This window comes from Musca autumnalis, unplaced genomic scaffold (genome assembly GCF_047663935.1).
Source record: "Musca autumnalis isolate F117 unplaced genomic scaffold, ASM4766393v1 scaffold_5, whole genome shotgun sequence".
Taxonomy (NCBI): domain Eukaryota; kingdom Metazoa; phylum Arthropoda; class Insecta; order Diptera; family Muscidae; genus Musca; species Musca autumnalis.
The window spans coordinates 170,285,412-170,311,988 of NW_027412088.1; the positions used below are offsets into that span (position 1 = coordinate 170,285,412).

General features: G+C 33.8%; 1 protein-coding gene across 3 annotated transcripts; it reads right to left on the bottom strand.

Annotated features, from left to right (window-relative positions):
- Positions 1 to 1,145: 1,145 nt before the first annotated feature.
- Positions 1,146 to 23,934, bottom strand: nw (narrow). 3 transcript variants are annotated; one of them, XM_073958001.1, is made up of 4 exons: positions 23,396 to 23,934; positions 8,580 to 8,955; positions 4,303 to 4,452; positions 1,146 to 2,827 (listed from the first exon to the last, which is right to left on the bottom strand). In XM_073958001.1, the coding sequence occupies exons 1-4, from the start codon at positions 23,442 to 23,444 to the stop codon at positions 1,945 to 1,947; spliced, it is 1,458 nt and encodes a 485-aa protein (XP_073814102.1). In that variant the 5' UTR covers positions 23,445 to 23,934; the 3' UTR covers positions 1,146 to 1,944. The 3 variants fall into 3 exon arrangements, with proteins under 3 accessions (XP_073814102.1, XP_073814101.1, XP_073814103.1); XM_073958000.1 differs by having other exon boundaries at positions 4,303 to 4,455; XM_073958002.1 differs by lacking the exon at positions 1,146 to 2,827 and having other exon boundaries at positions 4,198 to 4,455.
- Positions 23,935 to 26,577: the final 2,643 nt, after the last annotated feature.

The window sequence follows — 26,577 nt, forward strand, 5'->3', positions numbered from 1 at the left end:
TAAAGTTCTATATTGCCATATATTCTTGATGACTAATTTAATTTACAACAACTTGTTTTGAAAATTCATGTTCAATCAGCAAAAAAATAAGTGTAAACACCGGGATGTATTTCAGGATTTCGTGAAATCCAGTGGATTTTAGAGCGCAAGTGTAAACTTGGCATTTGATTGTAAAATTAAATCTTATCCGACAAACTTTTTGTTTGTCAACTCAGCCGACTTCTTGCAAGTTTTTACAATTTGTTGTTCGATAACATTCTGCAAATTTTGGCTTCGAGAGAGTAAAACAAGTGGAGAGAAGTTACTGAGAACTTGCTGAGTACTTGCAAGTACTTTCTACTTGCGAAGTTATCGTACAGACATTTTGTCAGCGTTCGACTTTTTCTTCTGTTTTTCGTCCATTTTCTTCTTCATTGTGATATAATCGTCCAACAAAAGTCGAAAAATTAGTTCTGCCATTTTTTACCTGCAGAAATTTTGCTGGTAGCATGTGGTAGAAGAGAAAGCCATTTTCGCACTCTCTGCTCTCTCACTCTCTTAAAAATTGCTTCCAGTTTTACCACTTTTGCACTTGCTTTGCAGGTTAAAAATGGTAACAAATGGTAAAAATGTTAACCACAGGTAAGTAAAGGAACGCAGCTATTATTGTGACATAATATACAAAGGAAATCAAATCACAATAATGAACAATCTGTTATGTTTGTTGTCAAAAGTTGTTAACAGAACTCTGAATAGCCTTTCTTGTTTCTCTTTTGAAGAAATTATGTCGGCAGCGACGGGTAGGGATCAACCAACTGTTTTTGTTTTGTAGGGATCTCTAAAGCAACTGCTTATAAAATGTATCGAACGGAGTGCATTTTTCATAACTCTGTTGGACTACATCGAAAGATGTTGTGAAATCATAAGTCCAATTGCACAACTTCCTATTTTATTGCTGGGATGTTTATGCTTGGTTTACATTTACGAAATCCACTCGATTTCAACTGTAAAATCATAGGTTAAACGTCAAATGAAATCTCATCTGGAGCTATGGAATTGACAGTTGAAATCGAGTGGATTTCGTAAATGTAAACTTAGCATTAGTCTTTTTTTTTTGTAGTTTTATTAATTTCCCCAACAGATTTTATGTTAGAATGAAAACAATGTTTTTTGTGTTTTATTTTATTCGTATAAAGAAACTTTTGTTTGTTTTTGAAAAAATTACATTTAGACAAGAGACTTATAACATAGAATTTCTATATCAAATATGTATATATTATATTTATTAAAACTACAATCGAATCGTTGTTTTATTTTCAGTATTTTTTTGTGTGTGTTTGTATTTAACTTAACTTAAAATTAATTTGCATTCGTTTTGTTGTTGTTATTGTGTCGTTTTAAAAAATTCAGGCCCCTTGTGTTATTATTTAGATATTCAAAAAAGTTCCAAAGAGAAGTGATTTGTTCAATGGACGAACGCTTGTTGTTTGTTGAGGTTATGTGGGAGGAAAAAGGTAAAAATGTAATTATACTAACATATATTACCACGATAAAATTATATATTTAAATTTAAATCAAGATAGAATCTTTATCATGGTAATAAATGTTAGTATAAATGTATTTTAGTTGTGCGGGTTTGGGGACGGAGAGAGAAACAAGTGAGGTCCATTAAAAAGAAATATTATTTTTTGGCTTTGCAAAAATAATATTCTTGTAAACAATTTTCCAAGGAACTTTAGCGTTGGCTTAAGGAAACGGATTTTCTGTTTTAAACGTGGAATACAACTCTGTGTGATTTGTAAGGCTGTTTTTATATCAAAGAGTTTTAATAAAACGCGCCATAAATGAGGTGATTTTATTAAAACCTGCCTGATGTAAACATGGTTTAAGATTTAATTCTTAAAAAACTAAAACTTGTGTTTTGGTTAGTGAGGATGTTGGAGGGTTTGTTTTTGGATTGTGGAACTATTCATTAGTGTTGCCGCTGCTACTGACAACCACCGATTTCTCACCCAAGACACGCATGGCATTGGAATAATCCGAATCGATTTGTGGTATAATTTGCTTGTCATTGGGGCGCAGGGTGCGTATGAGATCGGTAAGGGACAAGAATGATTGATGGCCAATATCATCAAGATCTGGAGTCAAGGAGGGAATGTGGCGATTTTCTTCGCTGGCTCTCTTTTCCACTTCTTGGGAAATTTGCTTTAGACGCACCTCAACACCGGGCATTTCATTGTCCGAGTTGGCGGTTTCATAAACTTCAGCAGATTTCTCCTTTGAGGCAGGGGCGGCGGAGTTATTGACTGGTTCTTCCTCCTCTTCTTCGTGGGAGAGAGTTTGTTTGTCACTGCTGCTGTTATTGTCATCATGTTGGGCCTCAGATTTGTCTTCTTCCTCCTCCAATTCTTGATCATGACTATCTTCATGATCACCACTGTCATCATCATGCTGTTCTCCCGATGCTTCTTGACTTTGTTGGCCACTAACCTCTTCCAATTCATGATCAGCTTCTTCATTAGCCAAAACACGGGCCTGTACCGATTCATCAACACCTGCACTGTTGCTAACCTCCTCCTCTTCTTCTTCATCATGTTCGGTTTCTTCATCTTCGTGTTCGTCGCGTTCAAAAGAAGCGGACTGTTGTTCTTGGTGGCTATCCTTTTCAAGGCTTGACTCTAAGGCTCTCTCTTGATCAAGTTTCAGGGAAACATAGGAGGGTTGATTGGATTTTTTGCTAGAGGCATACGATGACATCAATAGGGGCAAGGGAGTGGTGGTAATTTTGCTTTCACTTTGTACAGAATCGGCAATATTGCTGCGTGGTGTGGTAGTGGTGATGGGGCGTCTGAGTAGATGGTAAGGTGAAGTGAATGAAAGAAACAGAAAGAAAGAGAGAAAGATGGCTTTGTTAGTTTCATTTGCAATGGCCACAAAAAAGGTATTCAAAAAATATTATTACGGATAAACTACTTTAAATGCAACTACTTTGTTTTAGGAAAAGCTAAGCCCCAATTCACCACATTCTGAGATTACGAGATTAGAGACAAGCGGATTAAATTTTGGTTAGTTTTTTTGGGGAAAAATTCCCTCACTTATCGAAAAAGAGCCTTAAAGAGAAGCGAACTGTAATGGGGAGAGAGAGAGTTAGAGAAAACATACAAAAAACAGGAGTAGTTGGGGACAGTAGGAATGCCGTTTTCAATTATTTTTGAAATTAATACCAAGAGAGAAAGCAAATATAGAAAACGCGGTTAGTGGGGGACAGTAGGAAATACGTTATTATTTTTATTTTATTCAATAGCGTGAGACAGATAAAGCAAACAAAAATCACGAGTAGTAAGGGACCGTAGGAATGCCGTTAATAATTGAAATCCTGGTTATCATTTAGAAGACTTATACTATGATTACATTTACGAAATCCACTCGATTTCATTTGTAAATTCCTTTGTGTATACGTCAAATGAAAACTCATCTGAAATCGATCGGATTTCATTTGACGTTTGAGCAATGGAATTGACAGTTGAAATCGAGTGGATTTCGTAAATGTAAACATAGTATTAGACCTTTCTTCTTGGGAATATTTATGCAAATTAGTTGGGGACAGACAGTAAGAATGCTTTCATAATTAGTTCATTGAGTCATTAATGAAATATATAAATAGTAGAGGACAGTAGGAATAGCGTTAAAAATTGTTAGAAATCTGAGTTTGTAAGTATACGTTTATACTAGCACTTATTAACATGATAAACTCATTAATTTCGACTTATTTCACAACTGTCAAATAAATCAAAATAGAGTTTTATCGTGGTAATAAATATTATTGTAAACGGACTCTAATCAAGAATGGCGTTACTTTTAATTGCTGTTACATAATTTAATATTAGCTTGATTGATCGTGGATACATTTCAAAAGCAGGAGAGGAGGAGGAAGCATATTATCCTTATAAATATTTGTTAATAATTGTTTGTTTTTGTATGACTTGGGGTTTAGCTCACCTAAAATAAGTTTAGCGTGACACGGCGTTTCATATTTTGTGTTTCATGTTTTTTTTTTATTTTAATCCATAGAGGAGCAGTTCTTTAGAGTTTTGTTTTTAGTGTTTCATTCTTTATTTTTTTTTGTTTAAGGCTTAAATATTAACATTTTACAGTCTAAGGTTTTGTGGTGATGGTTGAGAAGGAAGATTTAAAATTTTTTCGTAATTTTCTGTGATGTTTTGTTGTTTTTTTTTTCATTCTTTTGTATTGTATTTATAGACAGTGAGAGAGAGTAACTCCTATACTTTGTGTGAGAGTAGCAAGTACTAGGGCTCTTCTTACCCCTGCGCTGATGATACAGGAATACTGCCATAATTATAATAATAGCAACGTGTCTGCTCACAAATGAAGTCCTTAACGGCTGAACAATCTTCGGGCATCCATTTCAAGGTGGGTTGTTTCAAAATGACACAGCCTTTTTCGGCGCCGCTGCTGCTGTTTGGGGAAAAGGAGAAGAGAAAAGCGAGAAAGAAAAGAAATATATTTAGTTAAATGGAACTTTAATAAATATATAATTAACTAAAAAGAAATGTTGTTAAAGTAGAAAATACATTAAGGAATTTTTGTTTCTGCTATTCTGTTTATAATAAGGAGCTACGACGGCAACATATTTAAAGCCCTCGGCACATAAGCGAGGGCTATACGGTCCGTTTAGTGACACGTTGGGACACGCGTTGTCCCAAAACAGTTAAATTATGTTTAATTTTAATGCGCCAGCCATGTTGTTGTTTTTCAAAAAACTTGGCATCACTTACACATTTTTCATGTGGTTGTTGTAGCGCTTTAGTGTGGCTCTGTCATTCCTTTATCTCATAAAGAAAGTGGTTGGCACCACTTCAGTCACATTAAACAGATCTAAAACTATGTTTACACTGACACTTAAAACATATATTTTTGACAAATACATCATTAAGATCAAAGAGCTTTAATAAAATGTGTCACTAATAAAGTGCTTTTAGTAAAATGTTTATAAAACTAATGTTTGGTTTATGAGTAATCTGAAGCGATTTGTGGTATAATTTACTTATCATTGGTACACAGGGTGGGTTAGTGTAAATGCTATTTAAGACATATTAATCCGATTTAAATCTTTATTTACACCATGGCAGAACTACCAGGTAGTGGCATCACACCAGCTGATCGAATATGAAAAGTCAAATCCCTTTATAATTTTTTTTTTGTAATTTCCCCAACAACATAAAGAAAGTTTGGACATAACATATTGAAAATTTTACGATGCCACTACCTGGTTAATTGTGCCATGATTTACACTAACACCATGGTACAATAATACAGGTAGCATTATCATGCCAGCTGATGGTAACATAATGTGTTAATAGCTTTGAATTGATGTCAAAATCTGACATCTTATGTTGCCAACAATTGCCGATGCGGCTACCTGTGTATTTGTACCATGACTAACACCTAAAATATGTACTGTTTACTAATACGTCATTTAGATCAAAGAGTTTTAAATTATGTGTTTTTTATGAACCGGTTCTATGTAAACATGGCTTAAGATTTCATTCTTAAAAATTAAAACTTGTGCTTGGTTAGGCGGCCATCAGACCATTCTGATAAACACCGAATTCTCAGGCCAGACATGCATAGCAATGGAATAATCCGAAACAATTTGTAGTATAGTTTACTTATCATTGGGACGCAGGGTGCGTATGATAATATCGGTAAAAGACAAGAGTGATACAAGACCACGAAAAGGGGATTTATCTAGATAGAAGACCTAATAACGGGGTCTTCTCTATATAGAAGACCTACTGAAGAGATCTTCTTTAGAAGGCATCTTCGAGGAATCTTCTCAACATCGAAGACCTCATAATTGGGTCTTTTATATATAGAAGACGTTCCAAAGGGGTCTTTTTTACATAGAAGCCCTCGCAAAGGCGTCTTCTCTACGAAGAAGTTCCCTTAAAGTGGTCTTAATTCAAGCCCTGATAAATGGCTCTTCTTTTAATACAAGGCCTCGTAAAGGGGTCTTCTTTAAGTAGAAGACCTCCAAAAAGGGACCTTCTCTATATGGAGGACATCCTAAAGGCGTCTTCTCTACATAGAAGACCTCCTAAAGGCGTCTTCTCTGCATAGAAGCCCTCCGAAAAGAGTCTTCTCTTGATAGAAGACCATTTATAGTGTTATCCCCTAAATAGAAGACTCCTAAATAGAAGAGTTTAAGGGATCTTCTGCAGATAGAAGACCTTCATATAGGAGACATTTTCTACATAAGAGACCTACTAAAGTGCTGGCTCTCTTTTCAATTTTGTGAGAAATTGTCTTTAAACCACATTAACACAGGGCATTTAATTGTCCGATATTGCGGCAGCAGATTTATCCTCAAGACGAAAACACATCCAACGTTCGAGTAAAGTTTTGCGTCATTTCTGATAAAAGAATAAAGAAAAATTCGATCCTTGGTATTTTATTCTATTACCAGAAATGACGCAAAACTTTACTCAAACGTTGGATGTGTTTTCGGCTTGAGGATAAATCTGCTGCCGCAATATCGGACAATGAAATGCCCCGACAAAAAGCTGGAATGTAAACTATGCTTTAAAAATTTCCTTTGTTCAATTATTTCTTATTGGCTTGTAGTACATTTACATTTACGAAATCTAGTGGATTTCAACTGTGAGTTGCTTTGTGTATACTTCAAATGAAATCACATCTGAAATTCATTCGATTTCATTTGACGTTTAAGCAATGGAATTGACAGTTGAAACCGAGTGGATTTCGTAAATGTAAACCTAGCATTCGTCTATGGATCTTTTTAGTGTATTATAGTAAATTTACATGTGACCGGATTTCATAAAACCACTGGATTTCAAATGCCAATTCCATCCGGCAAAAACCTATAATATAAACAGATTATTACTCTGCTCATTAAAGATGCCGGGTAGACACAGATCTCCTTCAAAAATTACTAAAACTTAAATGACGTTTGCATTAAGGCCAGAACATAATCAATCGCCGCTTGCTTTGCTTGCTTCCCAAATGTCAAATTATAAAGGAATGCCAGAGCCTCCTAAAGGAGAACTCAGGCGGATTTGCAAAGAGGCTCTGACATTCCTTTATAATTTGACATTTGGGGAAGCAAGCGGCGATTGATTCTGTACTGGCCTATAGAGCTTTTTGCCGGGTGAACCTTCTTTATGATGATTTATTTGACGTTTGAGCCATGGAATTGGGAAATGACATTTAAAACCCACCAGGTTTATTAAATCCGGTTAAATGCAAACGGAGTATTATAGTACATTTACATTACACTGGAGTAAGTGAATCCTGTGGATACAAATTATCAATTCTAATGCATATACGTTAGGTAATAGGCCGTTTACATATAACCGGGTTAACCCAGTGGGTCTGGGTTTCAAATGTCATTTCCATTGTGTATACTTCAAATAAATCCTCATAAAGAAGGTTAACCCTACAAAAAACTATAATCTAAACGCCGTATAAATCTTCATAAAGTAGGTTAACCCAGCAAAGAAGACCTAATGTAAACTTGATATTTACTTTAAATATCAAAACTGAGTAGTTATTTGTTTGTATTTTGACAGCTTAAATCATGATCACCTGTTTTTTCTGTGGAAACATTTAATGGGGCCAGAATAATTGCGTTATATTGATTTGGTTTGACATAATAGGTCTGTACGATAACCCAAAAGTTTGTGCAAATTTTCACAAACTTTTACAAAATGCTTTTCGATAACAAACTTGCAAAGTAAAAGAGTGAGAATTTGGAGACAATTGTCAGAGAATATTGGAGAGTTTTGTTTACAAGTTTTTGCAAGGAAAATTTTTCTTGTAAGAATTTGCAAGTTCGATCGGCTGATTTAAATTCGAATGTTTTGTGGCGGAAATCTTGGCAAAAACATAAACAAACGCTATTAAAATTAATAGATATAAAAAAGGGAACAAATTATTAAATTAATTATGGAAAACGATGTTTGAAGTGATAAATAGAAATCAAAAAAAATTTAGAAACCTGCAATTGTTATATTTAATCTTTTCCGACAACTTCTTGTTTATCAAATCAGCTGACTTCTTGCAAGTTTTTGCAAATTGCTGTTCGATAACAATCTGCAAATTTTTTGCTTCGAGAGAGTAAAATTGATGGAGAGAGGTTACTGAGAACTTGCTGAGTGCTTGCAAGTACTTTTCACTTGCGAAGTTATCGTACACACCTAATATGTATTAAAACATCTGTCAACCAAATCAGGATAGAATATTTGACATGATAATAAGCAGCAGTACAAATGTACATAACCCTTGTTTTCATGGAATTGTTTCAATGAAACTCTCTAGTGTGACCATCGACTTATATACAAATCAGATTTATAGAACGTTTACATATATAGCAGATTTTCAAATGTCAATTCTAATGCATATACATCAAATAAATCTTGATAAAGGAGGTTAACCCGGCAAACAGCTCTAATGTTAACATAACGTAAAGTTATGTTAGCTTTAGTCCATATTTTTCACAAATTTCCCATTTTGCATTTCCTTTTTGCAAAAAAAAAAAAAATAGATCCTCTTTCACTTACCTGTCTCTTGCAGTTCTCTGTGGTGATGTATTGCTGTTATGATCGACAGGATCCAAAAGACCAGCCTGTATCGAATCGATGGTATTTTCGAAGAAATCAAATGTGGCATTAAATGGCAGACCGGTACTCATCCAAAGGAACATGCCCGTGCCCAATCGATTACCCGATGTCCAGAAATCATAATTACCATAGCCGGCATTTTTCAAATATGTTGTCATTGATTCGGCTTTTTCTTTCGTTTCGAACGAGGCCAATTGCAGACCCAATGAACGACAATATTGATAGGCCAAGAAGTAATTTAGTTCAGGTGAATAGGGATTCATGCGGCTAATGAAGTACTGTACACCATCCAAGTGTATGGTGGTAATACGTTGACCTGTATATGGGAGAAAGAAAACAAAGAGAAGAAAAAATTAACAAATTTATTATCACAACAATTGCTAATGACCTTTTTTAGTGTTAATAATAACAAATAAAATGGGGTTCATTAACTTCTGGATTCAACCCGCATAAAATGTGCCAAAACAAAACGAAACAAACAATGAATGGATGGATGAAAGAAAAGTTAAATGGTTGTGTGGATAACTCTCTTGTAACCATATTTTAATTTAAATCTATTGCTAACAGTTATTTTTTTGTCTTTAGGCCTTATTTCTATGACCATTTTTTATGGTCATTTACCCTGGTTGAACGGCTGGCTTACTGTTCTAGCCATTACACTTCAATGTGTCTCTCTAGCCACCAACAGAACACATTGACTTAAGAATCACTTCCTGTAATTAAAATTCATAACGTCAAGCCACACTTGCGTCTTGTGTGTGTTTTCTGGCCAATGTTAATTATTTGTTGGCGACAAACTCGTAAGAAATTTTTTAGAATTTTCCCGGAGAGAAGTCAACAATAGCTGTTCCACCACTTTGTAGAACATAAAAATTATGGACAATGATTTAAAATATGCCAAAGAAAAAAAGAAATAAAATTTTGTTTGGTTTCTTTGTAATTGAATGGAAAGAAAATTAGTAGTAAGCGTTTTTTTACGATTGTGGGTGAAGAAAGAAAAAGGGAAATTATATTTCTCTTTTTTTCAATTGTAATAAAGGAAATTTGTTAAAGAGTTTCGGTTGCCAGAAAACTGGTTTTTGGTTATAGAAATTTTGTGTTTATTTCCATAATTATTTTTAGGTTGGCGGAACTTTATTATGGGATGAGGGGATTTCACTATTTATTATCAAAGGAAAAAGTAATTGCAAAGAAAACCAAATAATTGGGACTATTCTAGACAAATGTATTGTGACAATGATCATAGAAGTATAGAAGTGATCATGCCATAGATGACCAAGTGATCTTTTATTAGTAGGCCAAGTGATCTTCTTGTAGAATATTATGTCCCGGTCCACATTGAAATAATTTCATCAAATTAGTCCCGGGCCACACTACTAAATTCACGCTAGTGTGGACCGGGACTTATGCGTTCTTATATCGAGCACTAAAATAATTTTATCAATTTGCTGCAGGGGGAAACTGATCAAAGAACACCTAATTTCATGAAATTATTTAATTGAAATCACTCTAGTGTGGACCGGCACTATGGAATCTTCTCACAGAAGACCAATTGAACTCCTCCTAGAATTTTGACTGTCGATCTGCTACCTTATTAATCTTTAACCAAACTACTCAGCAATTATAAGGTTGGGCGCCATTGCGGTGAAACGTTTAACAAGACCTAAAGACATACGCAATGTCATATCCATAAATCGAAATAATGATGTTGCTGTTTTTCATCATAATAAGAGTTAGTGTAAATGCTATTTAAATCACAATTAACAAGTCTAAGACTGTATTTACAGTGTCACTTAAAACAATTTTCGGGCTTAAGAAGAAGACCAGAATATCTTCTGTTAGATAAACATATTGATATTACATAAAAGACCAATTAATCGTCTAAAAGAAGACTCAAATATGGCTAAAGGATCTTCAGATAGAAGACAGAGTGCTGTTTTCATAGAAGAGTAAATTATCTTCTAAAGAAGACCATGTTAACTTCTCAAAAAGGACCAATTACATTCCAAGTATACTTCTCATGGAATATAAAAAAATAAAATAAATAAATAAAAAATAGAAAGTTGCATAGGAGGCCATTTTCTCAAAGTAAACCAATTGATCTTTACATTGAAGACCGAGTGATCTTGTCATAGAATACCCGGTAAACTTGTCATAGACGAGCAAGTAGATATTTCATAGAAGACCAAGTGTTCTTCTCATAAAACATCAAGTAACCTTTATGTGACCCTTCCACAGAAGACCAATTGATTCTTTTATAATAGAATACCAAGGGATATTTTTACAGAAGACTAAGGGATCTATTCATAGAAATCCAAGTCACCTCTTTATAGAAGACCAATACAACTTCTCACATAAAAGTAAATTATATTCTCACAGGAGATCGAGTGATCATGTCATAGAAGACCAAGTGGTACGGGAAGACCACAGACTAATTGATCTTATAATAGAGATCTCAAAAAGGCTAAATGTTCATCATACAGAAGAATAAGTGATCTTCTCATAGAAGATTAAGTGATGGTTTCATGGAAGATTAAGTCATCTTTTCATGGAAGATCAAGTGATCTTCTCATAGAAGATGAACTGATTTTCTCAGAATACTAAGGGATCTTCTTATAGAAAACCAAATGATATTCTCACAGAAGATTATCTGATCGTGTCATAGAAGACCAAGTGCTATGAGAGACCACAGACAAAATGATCTTCTCATAAAATGACTAACGAATTTTTAATTTCAAAAGGTAGCCTATCTTTGCAGTCGGTTACTCGAAAGATCACAGATAATTCCACTGATAAAAAAATAAGGAAGATCAGGGCGAAGCTTATTGTGCGTTTATATATAACCGGATTTAACAAATGCACTGGGTTTCAAATGTCAATTCCATTGCTTGTATTTCAAATGAATTCACATAAAGAAGGTTAACCCTTCAAAAACCTATAATATAAATAAGCTATTAGACATATGAGGAAATATCCAAATATACTTAAGAGGCCAGATCGTGTAGTATAACAAATCCGGGGTTATGTGGCATACACGGTTACGGATAGTAAATAAAGTCTGTAATACGCATTCTTCGGTCCCGAAGGCTTTAGACCCCAACAGCAATAAAAAGGGTTGCCAAAAGGGTTAAGATGACAAACCCCTCGAAGCCAGAGGCTTCAGGGTACATATCTCTCCCCTTTCAACATAAAGGAGAATGTGAGAAAACTCACGGGGAATTTACGTTCGGAAAAAGTCTGAATTTGTGGCTAAAGAGCGGGGAACATCAATGCGGGGCATTGCATAAAAACTTCCATGCAAGGAGAAGCAGGTACAATCCTTTGACAAAGTCCAAAGAGAAATACTTAACTTATTTGACAGATATTCAATAGAATTGAGGACTTATAGTGCGTTTAGATTTACGAAACCCACTGACTTTGAATTGTCATCACATAACGTATACGACAAATAAATTCTCGCCATGAATCTTTTCGGTTTTATTTTACGTATACGCTATGGAATTGATATTTTAAAGCGTATATGACAAATAAAGCTATGGAATTGACATTTTAAATTGAGAAGTTTTCGTGAATTCAGTGGATGCATGCGAATGAAACCACCGGCGAGAAAGGATTGATACTAATAGTACGTTTAGACTAGGGTGGATTTAGTAGATCCATGTTATAAGAGTATAGTCTAACAGGCGTTTAATAGCTCATTTAGACTAGCCATAAATGCTCCACTGGATTTAATAAATCCAGTACAAATCTCATTGCATTTAGATATACATTTTGGAGGATTTAAATGGTAGTCAGCTGATTTTTGTTCATAGCACAATTACCAAGGTAGATGCATCAGCCCATCTGAACGAATTTGAAGCGTTAAAAGAATTTTTTGTAAATTGAATTCGTCTCAAGAAACACACGTCAAATTACAAATTTTTTATTTAATACTGAAAATGTTAGCACATTATGCTACTAATGCTAACTAAAGAGCAAATAAAGAATTATTTTATCGCAGTTTGTCCATCTAAAATAAATAAACGAATTATTTTATCGTTTACACATCATAAATATTATTCTTGGTTAATTAATATCAACTTTGTACATCAAAACAAATTTAATTTTTCCGCCTTGTTTGCAAATTTTTACATTTTTAATTATTTTTAGTGTAGCAATTCGCCGATGCATCTACCTTGTTTCTTCTGCCAGCTTGCAACTTTTCGTATTTTCTAGCAACATGTTGCAAAAAACAGAGTTGTAAACGAGGATTTATGCCAGATTTAAAACAAATCCACTCAATAGGAGGATTTATTTTTGTATGGGAAATCTGGTAGATTTTGGCTGGATTTAGCAAATAAAACCTGATAATGGGCCAAATCCGGCTTATGATGCCATATCTAAATGGCATATAAGAAGGTCCAAAAGTGTAATCGGATTTAATAATTTAGCCGGGGTACAGCACGTTTACATAAAACATGGATTTAGTGAATTCAGTGGGTTTCAAAACCATTACCCGGTAAAAAGTTATAATGTAAACAAGGCATAAAGCATCTGTTATGAGTACTTATTTGACGTACACACGAAAGAAAGAAAAAGAAAATAAGAAATCCTCCTTGGCGGCAGTAAAGGTGTGAACAGAATGAAATGTATAAGATTAAAGGCCAAGTACCACCTAATTCAAATGCTGCCTAATTCGTTTGAATTAGGTAGTACTTGGCCTATAGTCTTTTACATGAAACTGAGCGTAAAAAAGCGGCGTATTTCATTGTGTTTCTACCTTAAAGGCCAGAACAAAATCAATCGTCGCTTGCATTGCTTCCCAAATGTCAAATTATAAAGGAATACCAGAACCTCCTAAAGGAGAACGCAGGCGGATTTGCAAAGAGGCTCTGGCATTCCTTTAAAAATTGACATTTGGGGAAGCAAGCAAAGCAAGCGACGATTGATTCTGTCTGGCCTTAAATACTACACGAATGCTAGGTTTACATTTAAGAAATCCACTCGATTTCAACTATCAATTCTATTGCTTAGACGTCAAAGGAAATCCAATGGATTTCAAATGAGATTTCATTTGACGTATACGCGTAGTAAAAGTAAAAGGCCAGGTGGTTAGTTTTAATGTGGAAAATTGTTTTGTTATTGTGAATAAATTGTATGAAAACGTAAATTCATATTTTGGCAACTTCACGGTACAATAATACAGGTACAACGGCAAAAACAGCTGATTATCAAACTACTTGCAATTCGAAGTAATGCGTTATTGTGAACAAATTTGACGTTTGGTATGATTAATGGCACAATTATTGTTATTCATATAACACCTTCTTATAGTACGGTTAAATTAGAGTTTTTTGCCGGGTTAACCCACTTCATGAGGATTTATTTGACGTTTGCGCTATGGAATTGACATTTGAGACCCAAACCCCCTTGGTTAATCCGGTTAAGTGTAACCGGGGTATTATTCCACCATGGCCAACTTGTAGAATTTTCGGTCAAAATAGATGATCTGTTCCAGAACTGCAAGAATCTACTAATTTTTACTATTTTTTCCGATAACATAAAGGAAAAAATATTATCGTAGTAAAAATAGTAACTTCTTGCAGGTTCTGGAACAGAGCAAGAGTTGTTGTTGTGCTCTTTGCGTGACCTGGTAAATAGATCTTGATCGCTAGGATATTTCTGTCGATTGGACCGTCGAACCTCTGGTTGCAGTTATTGACAGGGTTGACCATTATGAAATTCTAAGGTGACGTAAAACACCAGCGTCGAGGTTTCAATCTGTCAAATTTGTTGTTATTGTGAATAAATTGTATTACGTTATCATACGATTTATTCACAATAACACAAATGTTGATATCTTGAAGAATTTTCGGCCAAAATTGAGTTGTTTTTGTGCTACTTAAATTGACCTTGAAGAGGAAATTTGTGGAAAGTCTTTAGCTACATGAGGATTTAATTTAGAATGCACATGGAGCATACCAAACATATTACCAAGGCTACCAAGGCATACAGATGGTCGGCCATTCAGAGTTCTGTTAACAACTTTTGACAACAAACATAATAGATTGTTCATTATTGTTATTTGATTTCCTTTGTATTTTATGTCACAATAATGTATTTGACAGCAAACTAAATAGTCAGGGCAAACTAGTTTGGGCTGAGTGTCCGACTGTATAGACTGTGCATATTACCACCATAATAGTGAATTTACACACAGCCGATATAGTTGGGAAATGTAACTTGGTGGAGTTTTGAACCTAATAACTACGTTGTGCAAGAGGGACATGGTAACCATTGCACAAATTTGGACTCCTCGTTATAAGACATACATACATAGGTATATGAAAAAATCCCAAAAGATCGATATATTCTTAATGCTCTTTTAAATATTGTACGTGTTTTGAAATTGTAAAATCACAACGGTTTTGCGATAACTTTTAGCTTACGTACCCTTTTTACCCATTTACCTGCAAGGTTCTTTTGAATTGTTATCAAATATTTGATCTTCTTTAATAACATATTGATTTGTGTACTTTCCCAGAATAATTACATACATATCTTTCAGATTCGTTGTGAATAAGAAATTTTTGGTTTTTTAAGATTTTTTAATTATTATTTTTATCACAAATAAACGAACATATATTGCAGAATGCTAACAGAATTATTAATAAGTTTCTTGAACAAAAATATCTACGTCATAAACATATGAAAGAAATTACAACTAGCTATAATTTATGGCACATGATTGATATTCATTGTTTGGATATTGTTCAAATTTAACCAAATGAAAAAATAATAATGTAAATCTAAAAATTTTTTTTATAGAAAACAATACAAATTTACTAATATTTTGAACACGTTTGACATTTGAAACTATTAATATTACTCGAGGCATGTAAATGTCATAAATTTTGAAAGAAAATATGATATATGCATTGTAAGTTTTTTTTTGTGGTGCAACAAATGAAAAATGAAAGTAGAAAGTTGAGGGGGAAAATCTAAGAAAGCCGCCATAAAAACGTTTTATTAGAATATGCTAAAGTAAAAATAATGATTTAAATAATTTATATTGCAATACCGCAACAAACAAGAGAAAGGCTGTTTGGTAATAACTAAGTGGGAGAAAACTGTTAGAAAACTAAACAACAACAACAACAAGAAACATTAGTTTATTTTCATAATATATGGTCTGTAAGAATCTACTATTTTTTACAACGATAACTTTTTTCCTTTATGTTATCGGAAAAAATAGTAAAAATTAATAGATATTTGCAGTTCTGGAACAGCCCAATATATTTAATTTTCCTTTTTTCCCGGTTAACCTTCCTTACGAGGATTTGTTTGACGTATAGGCAATGGAACTGACAATTTAAATCAACTAGGTTTACAAAATTCAGTTAAATGTAAACATACTTTAATAAGAACCAACCAGCAACGTCATTTGGAAGTCTTGCAATGTAGAGTCGTAATTTAACTGCCTGTTTTTTGCACAAGTAGTGCATTTGTTTAGATATCCCTCCTACAAGCAAGTCAGTTTGCAGATCCCTACAAGTAGCGACAGCATTTCTTTTAAAGACAAGAGAATGGATAAATTTCTAAACACAAACTAAAGTTGCGAAAATTATGCGATAATTCATGGGAAAAAATCGAGATGTATAGGAGCCAGAATGAAGTCCGAAATATCTACCAAAGAATGAAACATCAAACAGATGGCTTTGGTACAGCCACATCCTCCTGTAGAGACCATCAAGGTAATCTGGTAACAGATACAGATAGCGTGCTCAGGATATGGAAGGAACATTTCTCCAATCTGCTGGTATCCAATAGTAGCGAAGACGATGATACCACAGATCCAATCCCAGAAGATGGTATAGAATGTATACCACCCGGCCAAGATGAGGTAAAGACAGCAATCAACCTGCTGAAGAATAATAAAGCAGCAGGAGCCGATGGCTTACGCGTACCCGACGATTGGAACCTGAGCATCCTATGTCCCGTCGACAAGAAAGGAGATAAGACTGTATGCTCCAACTATAGGGGCATAAGTCTTCTCCCTATTGCCTATAAGATAGTGTCAGGGATATTGTGCGAACGACTAAAGCCAATGGTCAACGAAATAATTGGACCATACCAATGTGGCTTTAGACCTGGCAAGTCCACCATTGACCATTACCCTGCGGCAAATCCTAGAGAAGACCCAAGAGATGCAGATCGACATATTTCACCTTTTTGTCGATTATAAAGCAGCATTCGACAGTCCCCTCCGATCAAAGGTATTCCACGCAATGTCTGAATTTGGTATCCCCGCAAAGCTCATCCGGATGACTTTAACTGATACTAGGTCCTCAGTTAAAATTGGAAAGAACCTCTCCGAAAATTTAAATATAAAAATAAAAAATCCAAGTAAACACAACAATTGTTCACACATTTTCAGAAACTGCTGACTTTCTTGCAAGTTGTTGCAAAATGTTGTTTGATAACTTTCTTCAAATATACAGGACTTATTTGGGATTTATAATATATAAATTCAGAACGAAAGTAGCAACAGCAACTGGAATATTGTAAAATTTCTAGAATATTTTAAAGTCCACACTAGAGCGATTTCATTGAAAAAATGTGGTGAAATTATGCGTTCTTAAGGTGAGAATACAATAAATCGTAGCTTGCTTTGCTTTCTTCAAAAAATGTCAAATTATAAAGGAATACCAAAGCCTCTTTGCAAATCCGCCTGCGTTCCCCTCTAGCAGTCTCTGGAATTCCTTTATAATTTGACATTTGGAAAGCACGCAAAGCAAGCAACGATTGATCCTGTACATTCCTTTAGATCTAGTTCCATGCTAAAGTAATTTTATGAAATTGCTGTAGTGGTAGCTCAATATAAGTACGCCTAATTCCATGAAATTACTTCATTGAAACCACTCTAGTTTGGAACGGGACTAGGATTCTACTGTACAATTCATAACTAGACGTTTACATCAGACTGTTTGTCTTCAAATACAACTCTGATTTACTAACCCAAACATAATTTTGTCAGCTGGATTCCAGCTGTCCATCATTTTTTCACAGACAGTCGGGTTAACAAATTTTTGAAATTTTTGTGAAAAAGAAGTGAGATAATAATTAAAATGTGTTGAAAACAAAAGAACATGAACATGAAAAACAAAAAGAAATCGACGATTTTCATTCATAATTTTACACCTGTTTTTGCAGTTGTCGGAACGCCTACGCAGGGAAGTTTTGGGTTTTTGACAATCAATACATGAACTCAACTGTCCTGTCATGTGTAAACGCAGGGTTAATACAAGACCCACTCTAATGCTTGGTTTACATTTACGAAATCCACTCGATTTCAAGTGTCAATTCCATTGCTCAAACGTCAAATGAAATCTCATCTGAAATCCATTGGATTTCATTTGACGTTTAAACAATGGAATTGACAGTTGAAATCGAGTGGATTTCGTAAATGTAAACCTGGCATAACTATCCGACAATTTTGCATTCATTGATTAGCTTATTGACTTTTGTTAGTTTAGTTCAATATCACAGCGGGTTACTTTATTGCAATGTCATAACTGGAGCTAATGTTGTCAGTATGTCCCGGTCCACACTAGAGCGATTCTTATGCAATAATTTCATGAAATTAGGCGTTATTAGATCGAGTTTCCCACTACAGCAGCTAAAAAAAATACTTTAGTATAGAACTCGACCTATGAACGCATAATTACCTGAAATTTCTGTAATGAAATCACTCTAGTGTGGACCAGGACTATCTTCTTACATGTTTATCGTTCTGTGATGATAGGTGACTACAAAGCTCAGAATAATAGTACGTTTATACTATGCTTGATTTAGCAAATCCAGTGATTTAAGTTGTCACATTCATATAATAAGCATATGTCAAATGAGTTCTTTGATCCTTCATATTTCTAGCTGATGACTTATGATAACAAATAATTCGATTCTCATTGTGTTCCCATACTTTTTTGATAGTAGAGTTAGCAAAATAGCTAACTGTCTAAAATTGCTTTCACATACAAACAGAAATGTAGTTTCTATTCAGACAAATGTGTCTAGCAGAAAATAGGAGAAGAGATTGTCATTAATATCCATTTTTGTTTAAAGCTTTGCTAGTCTTTTTGATTGCAGGAACGATTTTCTAGCATAAAACTGGAAAAAAAAAACACTAGATATTACTATATTGCAGATTCTGGAATGCAACTTATGTGTAAGTTCTCAGTGTATTGATAGAGGATGAATGGCGCACAATGTTGCAAATATATTACATAGTGTAAATTAAGGCTTAGTAAAGTATACTGGACCAGGGGCTGGATTCTTCTTCTATGAAAATTTGAAATGAAACTTTGATAAAGGGAAAAACTGTAAAATGAAAAAAATTATAAAGGAAATATTTTTCATTTCAAATTTTCATAGAACAAGAATCCAGCCCCTGGGAAATGAAATGAAAAATATTTCCCTTATAATTTTTTTTTTTCATTTGACAGTTTTTTCCTTTCTAAACTTTTTCATTTCACATTTTAAGCCTTTACCTAATTAACTGCGTGTTGCGTGTGCGTTCAAAAATACAAAAACAAAATACATGTATTTGTTTTTGTTTTCAATTTGAAATACATGTATTTTGTTTTTGTATTTTTGAACGCACACGCAGTTAAATAGGTAAAGGCTTTAATAGAAACAGAATTGAGCCCCAGAATGAGTCAGTTGAGCACTGTAGTAACTTTTGCCAAACAAAAAAAATAATTCTACGTGGATACATCATAATCGGTGCCAACCTCTGTGTGCCAATAGGAGATGAGTGGCGCCCAATTCTGCAATTATATTTGCCAGTGTAAATCAAGACTAAGTAAAGCAGGCCACACCAAAATGCGCCTGTTGAGCGTTGCAGAAACGTTTGCCGAAAAAAAAAACAATTTTACGTGAACACAGCCAAAGCGATGCCAACCTCAGTACATCCATAGCATGGTGGAATAATAAGGTGTAACGCCAAAAAAAGCTGATCTTCATACCAGTTGTCAAAATGCGTTATTGTGAATAAAATCACATACAAAATGTAAACAAGCAAGTCACAGTAATGCATTGTTGTGAGCAAATTTGACGTTTGACATGATTTGATGTAACACCTTCTTATTCCACCATGATCCATTGAATACGAGTGGCTCCCAACGCTGCAAATCAAGGCTAAAGCGGGGTACACACGATCAGTTTTGACTGTCGATTTTTCGGAAATATCGTTAAATGTCAAACTTTCCAGCAACTACAGTTTGATGACTGACAAAAATGAACGGCCACACTGGCAAGCAACCAATTATATGAGCAAAACTTACAGTCAAAACTGATCGTGTGTACCCCACTTAAGTAAAAAAGACCAAGATAGAATGCATCCCTTTGGATGGCTTTAGTGATTCCAATAGATTAAAATAATTCTAATTGGACACAGCTAGGTGATACCAACCTCTGTGTGTCAATAGGAGATGGGTGGCGGCCAATGTTGCAATTATATTACACAGTGTAAATAAAGACTAAGTAAAGTGGACCGGTGCAGAATGTGCCCATCGAGCGTTGTAAAAATAACATAAAACATTTCTACGTGAACACAGTATAATCGATGCCAAACTTATGCTTGGTTTACATTTACGAAATCCGCTCGATTTCAAATGTCAATTCCATTGGTTAAACGTCAAATGAAATCCAATGGATTTCAGATAAGATTTCGTTTGACGTTTGAGCAATGGAATTGACAGTTGAAATCGAGTGGATTTCGCAAATGTAAGCCTAGCATTAGTATGTCAATAGGAGATGATTGGCGCCAAATTTTGCAATAATATTTATCAGTGTAAATCAGGGCAAAGTTTGAATAGATTTAGTTAAACCGGTGGATTTAGACTGCCAAATCCATTACGTATACGTCAAATTAATCCCAACAAAAAGCTTTAATGTAAACATAGGGTTATTAAACAAATATCTAGACATAACACTAAGTTTACAAAGGATTGAATTATTAAGAACATGTACTTATTGACAATAATGAAAAATTAGCATTTGAAAGGCAGTATTAGAACAATATACACAGAATATATTTGTATCGAATTATGATTATTCACTGAAAGGAATATGTTTGCTTTCAGAAATAATCATGGTAGAACAAACCAGGTAAAGTAAATACTGCAACAAATACGACAACAACCACATAGAAATTTGTTTCTGTTTGGAATGCTAGTGTCAACGGTAAATGTAAACAAAATAAGGAAATGTCTATAAATTATTGGAATTTAAAAAAACTAATAATAAAAAAACAAAGTAGAATTCTTGCAAAAATGTTTGGGGTAATTCATTGAAAATAGAGAAGCTGTTTCAATCGTTTGCTTTTGAAAACAAAAAGGTACATGTTTATTAGGGCTTTATTATTTTCAAGTTTAACAAAATACCACACATATTAACAAATATTGTACCGCCTCTATAAGCGGTGTTTTAGTGTGCGACATGTCGTTCGGACCTGGAGGAGGTTACATGTCAATGATATGAAGGAGTCTTTATGGGAAATAGTTTTTTCAGATTGTTTGTTTTGTTTATTGTTGAAGTTCAATCTCATTTTCGATTGTTTGAGTGGTGTATTCCCCCATTGGCTCAACTTCATTTATTATTCATTCATTTTTCAGATTAATAAATTTGTTCTTCAAAAAATATATATCCCTAATATACATCGAACATAGAAATAAATACATATATACAATTTTGTATGGAATTTGACACTAAGATTACAGCTCAGTTCAGTCAGTTGGGTTTTGCTGATACCTTTTCTTGTTCTACCATGAGAAATAATATTGACTTATTTATTGTGATAAAATTTTTATTTTTTGAAGGATGAAAAATTTGCTGAAGATAATAAATCCAAATTTATAAGATATTCTTTGAAGAGCAGTTATTGTTTTAAGAATTTTGAAAAAGAATATATATTTTAATGTTGAAATTTATAAAAAAATCAAAATTATATAAATCCCTCTTGTGGAATATTGTAAAGAAATTCTAGTTTTCAACGGATTAGAAATAATTAAACATTTTTGAAATTAATTACAAGTTATTTATATTAATTTAGACATTCCTAAAACAATTATTTTATTTAATACTACGTTTACATTTACGAAATCCACTCGATTATTTTTTTCATTTTATATATTTTTCATATATAAAATGAGAATGAACTCGCATTTGAAAATAATATTTAAAAAAATTCTCCTTAAAAAAGGAAAATATTTGTACATATTTGGGAATTAGGAAAAGATATTTTTTTGGGAACTGGATGCAAAAAATTGAAGTTTTCTTTATGAAACAACAAAGGAATTTATTATTTTCGATGGATAAAACTCCAAATCTCAAAGATATTTTAAATTAGAAGAAATTTTCAGAGAACGCCTTATTTATGATGGGTTTGTATTTTTTGACAAATTCAGTTCAGTCCAGTTCTAATCATGACAGAACTACCAGGTAGTGGTATCACACCAGCTGATCGAATATGAAAAGTCAAATCCCATTCTAAAAAAATTATTTTTGTTGTAATTTCCCCAACAACATAAAGAAAGTTTTGACATAACATATTCAAAATTTTACGATGCCACTACCTGGGTAATTGTGACATGGTTCTAATTTAATTTGTTTTTATTTCAAAAACATTTCTTTATTTTTTTTTTTTGGTTTCATCAATTTATTAAATTAGGTTTGTTTGTCTAATTTTTTACTTATTTTTCAGTTTCTAAATAAAATATGAAAATGTTATAAAGGAAAATTTTTAGTGTTTAGGAAATTGTTCTAAAAATATTTGTTTGGAATTTGAATTTTTGGAAAATTCTATAGGTATTCTAAATAATATGTAGACCAAACAAATTCCCGTTTTGGGAAATTTTCAGGGAAGGTGTGTTTACAACGGATTTTATTATATTGGATGAAGAAAATTTTAATTTTTAATTTGTATTTTTTAAAATTAAAAAATAATTTTTTTTTGGGAACCCCAAAGTTGAACCCCATATTTGATGAACATTATTAAGGAATTTTTAGAAATTCTTCAATTATATTTCTGGATAAAATGGATAAAACTCCAATTCTAAAGGAAATTTTCAATTTCTAATCTATTTCATATTTATTTCAAATTTATTTCAAAAATATTTATTTCGTTTTTAACTTTTTTATTCTCAATTTATAAGAAAATTCCATTAAGGAGAATTTTAATTTTTTGGAAATTTTTGTTCTATTTGTTCTATTCTATTTTTTGGGAACCCCAAAGTTGAACCCCAAATTTGAAGAAATTATTAAGGAATTTTTAGAAATTTTTTAATTATATTTCAATTTTATTTTTGTTTCAAACATATTTATTTAATTATTTTTAATGGATAAAACTCCAATTCAGAAGGAAGTTTTAAATTTCTATATTATTTTATTTCTATTTTATATTTGTTTTAATAATTTTATTAAAAAAATTATTTCAAAAATATTTATTTCGTTTTTAACTTTTTTATTCTCAATTTATAAGAAAATTCCATTAAGGAGAATTTAAATTTTTTTTTGAAAATATTTTGTTCTATTTTCCGAGAATTTCTAATATTTTTAATTCTCATTTTTATTTCCCCTAAATATTAATTTATTTCTTAGTTAATATAATTATTTATTTTTTTGGCACATTTCATCTTTATTAAACACATTTTGAAATAATTTCACTATTTTTTTTTATAAAAAAACTAAATTTGAATTATCCTCCTTCTACTCACCTGCAGAAAATACCGCTAAACTTAATAAACAAATTAGAATTTTATTCATTTTGATGTGTGTGATGTGTTTGTTGTTGTTTTTTATTTGTAATAAAAAATTGGTTTGGGAATTTCACAGAAATCCGTTTAAGAATTTTTCGAAATTGTTCACTGGCGTTGTTTTACTAACGGCGTCTCGATTTAAACTGACAAGCGTTGTCGTTAAGTTAACAAACTTTGGTAACGGCCGTCTGTTCTGTCTGCTGCACACAAAGCAAGGCTTAAAGGCAGGCGCACACACACAAACACAACGTTTTTAATACACAGTTTAGTCTCCTGTGACACACACACACACTATTCACTGTTCTTTTTCTTCTATGTAAATATCGGATAGGTATATAATGTGACTATTTTTATGGTGGGGTTTATTTTCTATTTGTTGTTGTTGTTGGTGTCTTTCTTTATTTATTGAATAAAAATTCTTATTTGGTATTTCCTTTGATTTTCGTGGCTTTGGAGCGCGACTTGTTGCCGTTTCAAATTCTCGATCGCGAATGCCTGAATTTGGGATATGCTGTAAGCTTAAAAGGAATTCTTAGCCAAGACTTCGGCAGCAGTCAGCTATCTTTTGAAGCAGCGAAAGAAAATGGGTAATAAATAAACACAAGAAAACCCAAAGAAAGAACGAACGACGAACAAGGCTTTAACACGCACACAAAGACATGGCAAACAATGGTGCGCAGAGCCAACAGCAGCAACGGCGGCAGAGTGGCAGTGACAGACAAAGTCAAAGAAAGATGTGCCACAACAAACCACCAGCAACAACATTCCTACACACTAGTAAAATTGTTAAAAGAATGGAGAAGGCTAAGAAACAGTCTTGGCTAACAAAAGCAAAGTAGTTATTGTGTGTGAGTGTAGCTACGTACGTGTGTATATAACACCAAGCATGTTGGTATATAACAGCCGCCAACAGAAAAAAAAAACAACAAACTACACTAAGCCAAAGTGGGGGGAGGGAGAGTCAACAAAAATGGGAAAAAAGAAAATAAAAACCCAAAAAAAAAAACGGACGTAGCAGCAACAGAACCAACCAACAACAAACCCAGACCCAAAGCAAGAAGCAAGGTGACGACGATCCATACCAAACAAATAAACATCAATCCCCTCCTGCAATTAACCAGCCAAGAAGCATCGGCAACAACAAGATTAGGGGGAAGAAGTCATTTCTTAACCAAAGAACAAAACGAAATTTTATTTTCTAGCCAAAACTCCAACCAACGCCACAGAAGCAGCAGCAGCAGCAACAACATCAGCAGCAGCAAGCAGACAACATCCAAGCCTGTCTTAGCCTGGCACCCATTCTTCTTCCTTCGTTGATATTTTTAGAACTTGGCTCATCTTCTTCTTCTTGTTTCGCTTTGAATTGCTGCAAGGGTTTTTACTTTTTGTTTGTTTGCTGTTGGAGTTTTTGTTATTGTTGTAATGTTACTATTTGTCTTTTATGTTGTTGGTTGGCTGGCTGACTGGATGGTTATGTGGTGTTTAAGCCAAGCAACCAGGCTGAGACCAAGGCATTGTGACGATAAATGTGATGCGTTTTTATTTGTTGCTGCATTCAACCATCCACCATCCATCCTTATTGTTTCATGCACAATGGGTTGGGGTCAGTAAACCCATAAGGATTTTAATAGAACCTCGTTTGATCTGCCATCAGAAAGTAATAAAAAAACTTCTTATAGAAGACACAGTGAAAGAGGAGAGTTCCCCCAATGAAGACTGAACGGGTCTAATCACAAAAAATCATAGCGTCTCTTTACGGAAGTGTGGTTGCTCCTCTTGTAGAAGAGGGTATTTCCAAACAAAGCAGAGTGTCTTCTTGCAGATGACCAGGTGACCTTCTTCTAGATCATCAAGTGATTTTTTACAGAATACAAAATGATCTTATCGTAATACACATCATTATTTTCATGTGTTCTTCTCATAGAACACCGAGAGACTCTCTCATGTTGTTTTTTAAAAGAAAACCAAAGGATCTTCTTATAGAAGGCCAAGTGTTATTCTCATAGAACTCCAGGTAATCGCATAGAGATCCAAGTGATCTTTTAATAAAAGATCAAGTGCTTTATTCTGATAACCAAATGATCTTCTCATAGAAGATCAGGTAATATTATCGTAGAAGATCAGGTGATTTTCTTAAAGAAAATCAGGCGTTCTTCTCGTAGAAGATCAGGTGATCTTCTCGTAGAAGATCAGGCGATCTTCTCGTTGAAGATCAGGCGATCTTCTCGTTGAAGATCAGGCGATCTTCTATTCTCGGAAAAGACGAAGTGATCTTCTCAGAGAAACCAAGTGATTTTCTTGTAGAGGAAGATCTTCTTAGAGAAGACCAAGTGGTCTTCTAATAGAACTCCAGTTGATCTCATAGAAGTCTAATTGATCTTCTCTAAGTAGATTAAATGATCTTCTCAAAGAAGATCAGGTGATCTTTCGATGTGAAGAACAAGTGCTCTACTCATAGAATTCCAAGTGATCTTTCCATAGAAGAGAAGGTGAAAGACCAAGTGATATACTGATAGAAGATCAGGCGATATTCTTGTAGAAAATCAGGTGACCTTCATCAGATCTTCCCATCTTCTCATAGAGGATCAAGTGATCCTCTTATAGAAAGTCAGATGATCTGCTTATAGATGATCAGATGATTTTCTTGCATAAGATCAGGTTATATTATCATAGAAGATCAGGTGATTTTCTTTAAGAAAACCAGGTGTTCTTCTCGTAGAAGATCAGGCAATCTTCTCGTAGAATATCAGGCGATCTTCTCGTTGAAGATCGGGCGATCTTCTCGTTGAAGATCAGGTAATCTTCTCGTTGAAGATCAGGCGGTCTTCGCATAGAAGATCAGATGACCTTTTTATAGAAGATCAGGTGATCTTTCCATTGAAGATCAGGTGATCTTCCCATAGAAGATCAGGTGATATGTTCATAGAATATCAGGCGATCTTCTTATAGAAGATCGCGAGATCTTCTTATAGAAGGTCACTCTATCTTTTCATAGAGGACCAAGTGATCTTCTCATAGAACATCAGGTGATCTTCTCACTAAACATCGGTAAACATCAGTTGGTCTTCTCACAGAAGATCAGGTTATTTTTTAATAGAAGTTCAGGAGATCAGGTGCTCCTTTCATCGAAGTTTAGGTGG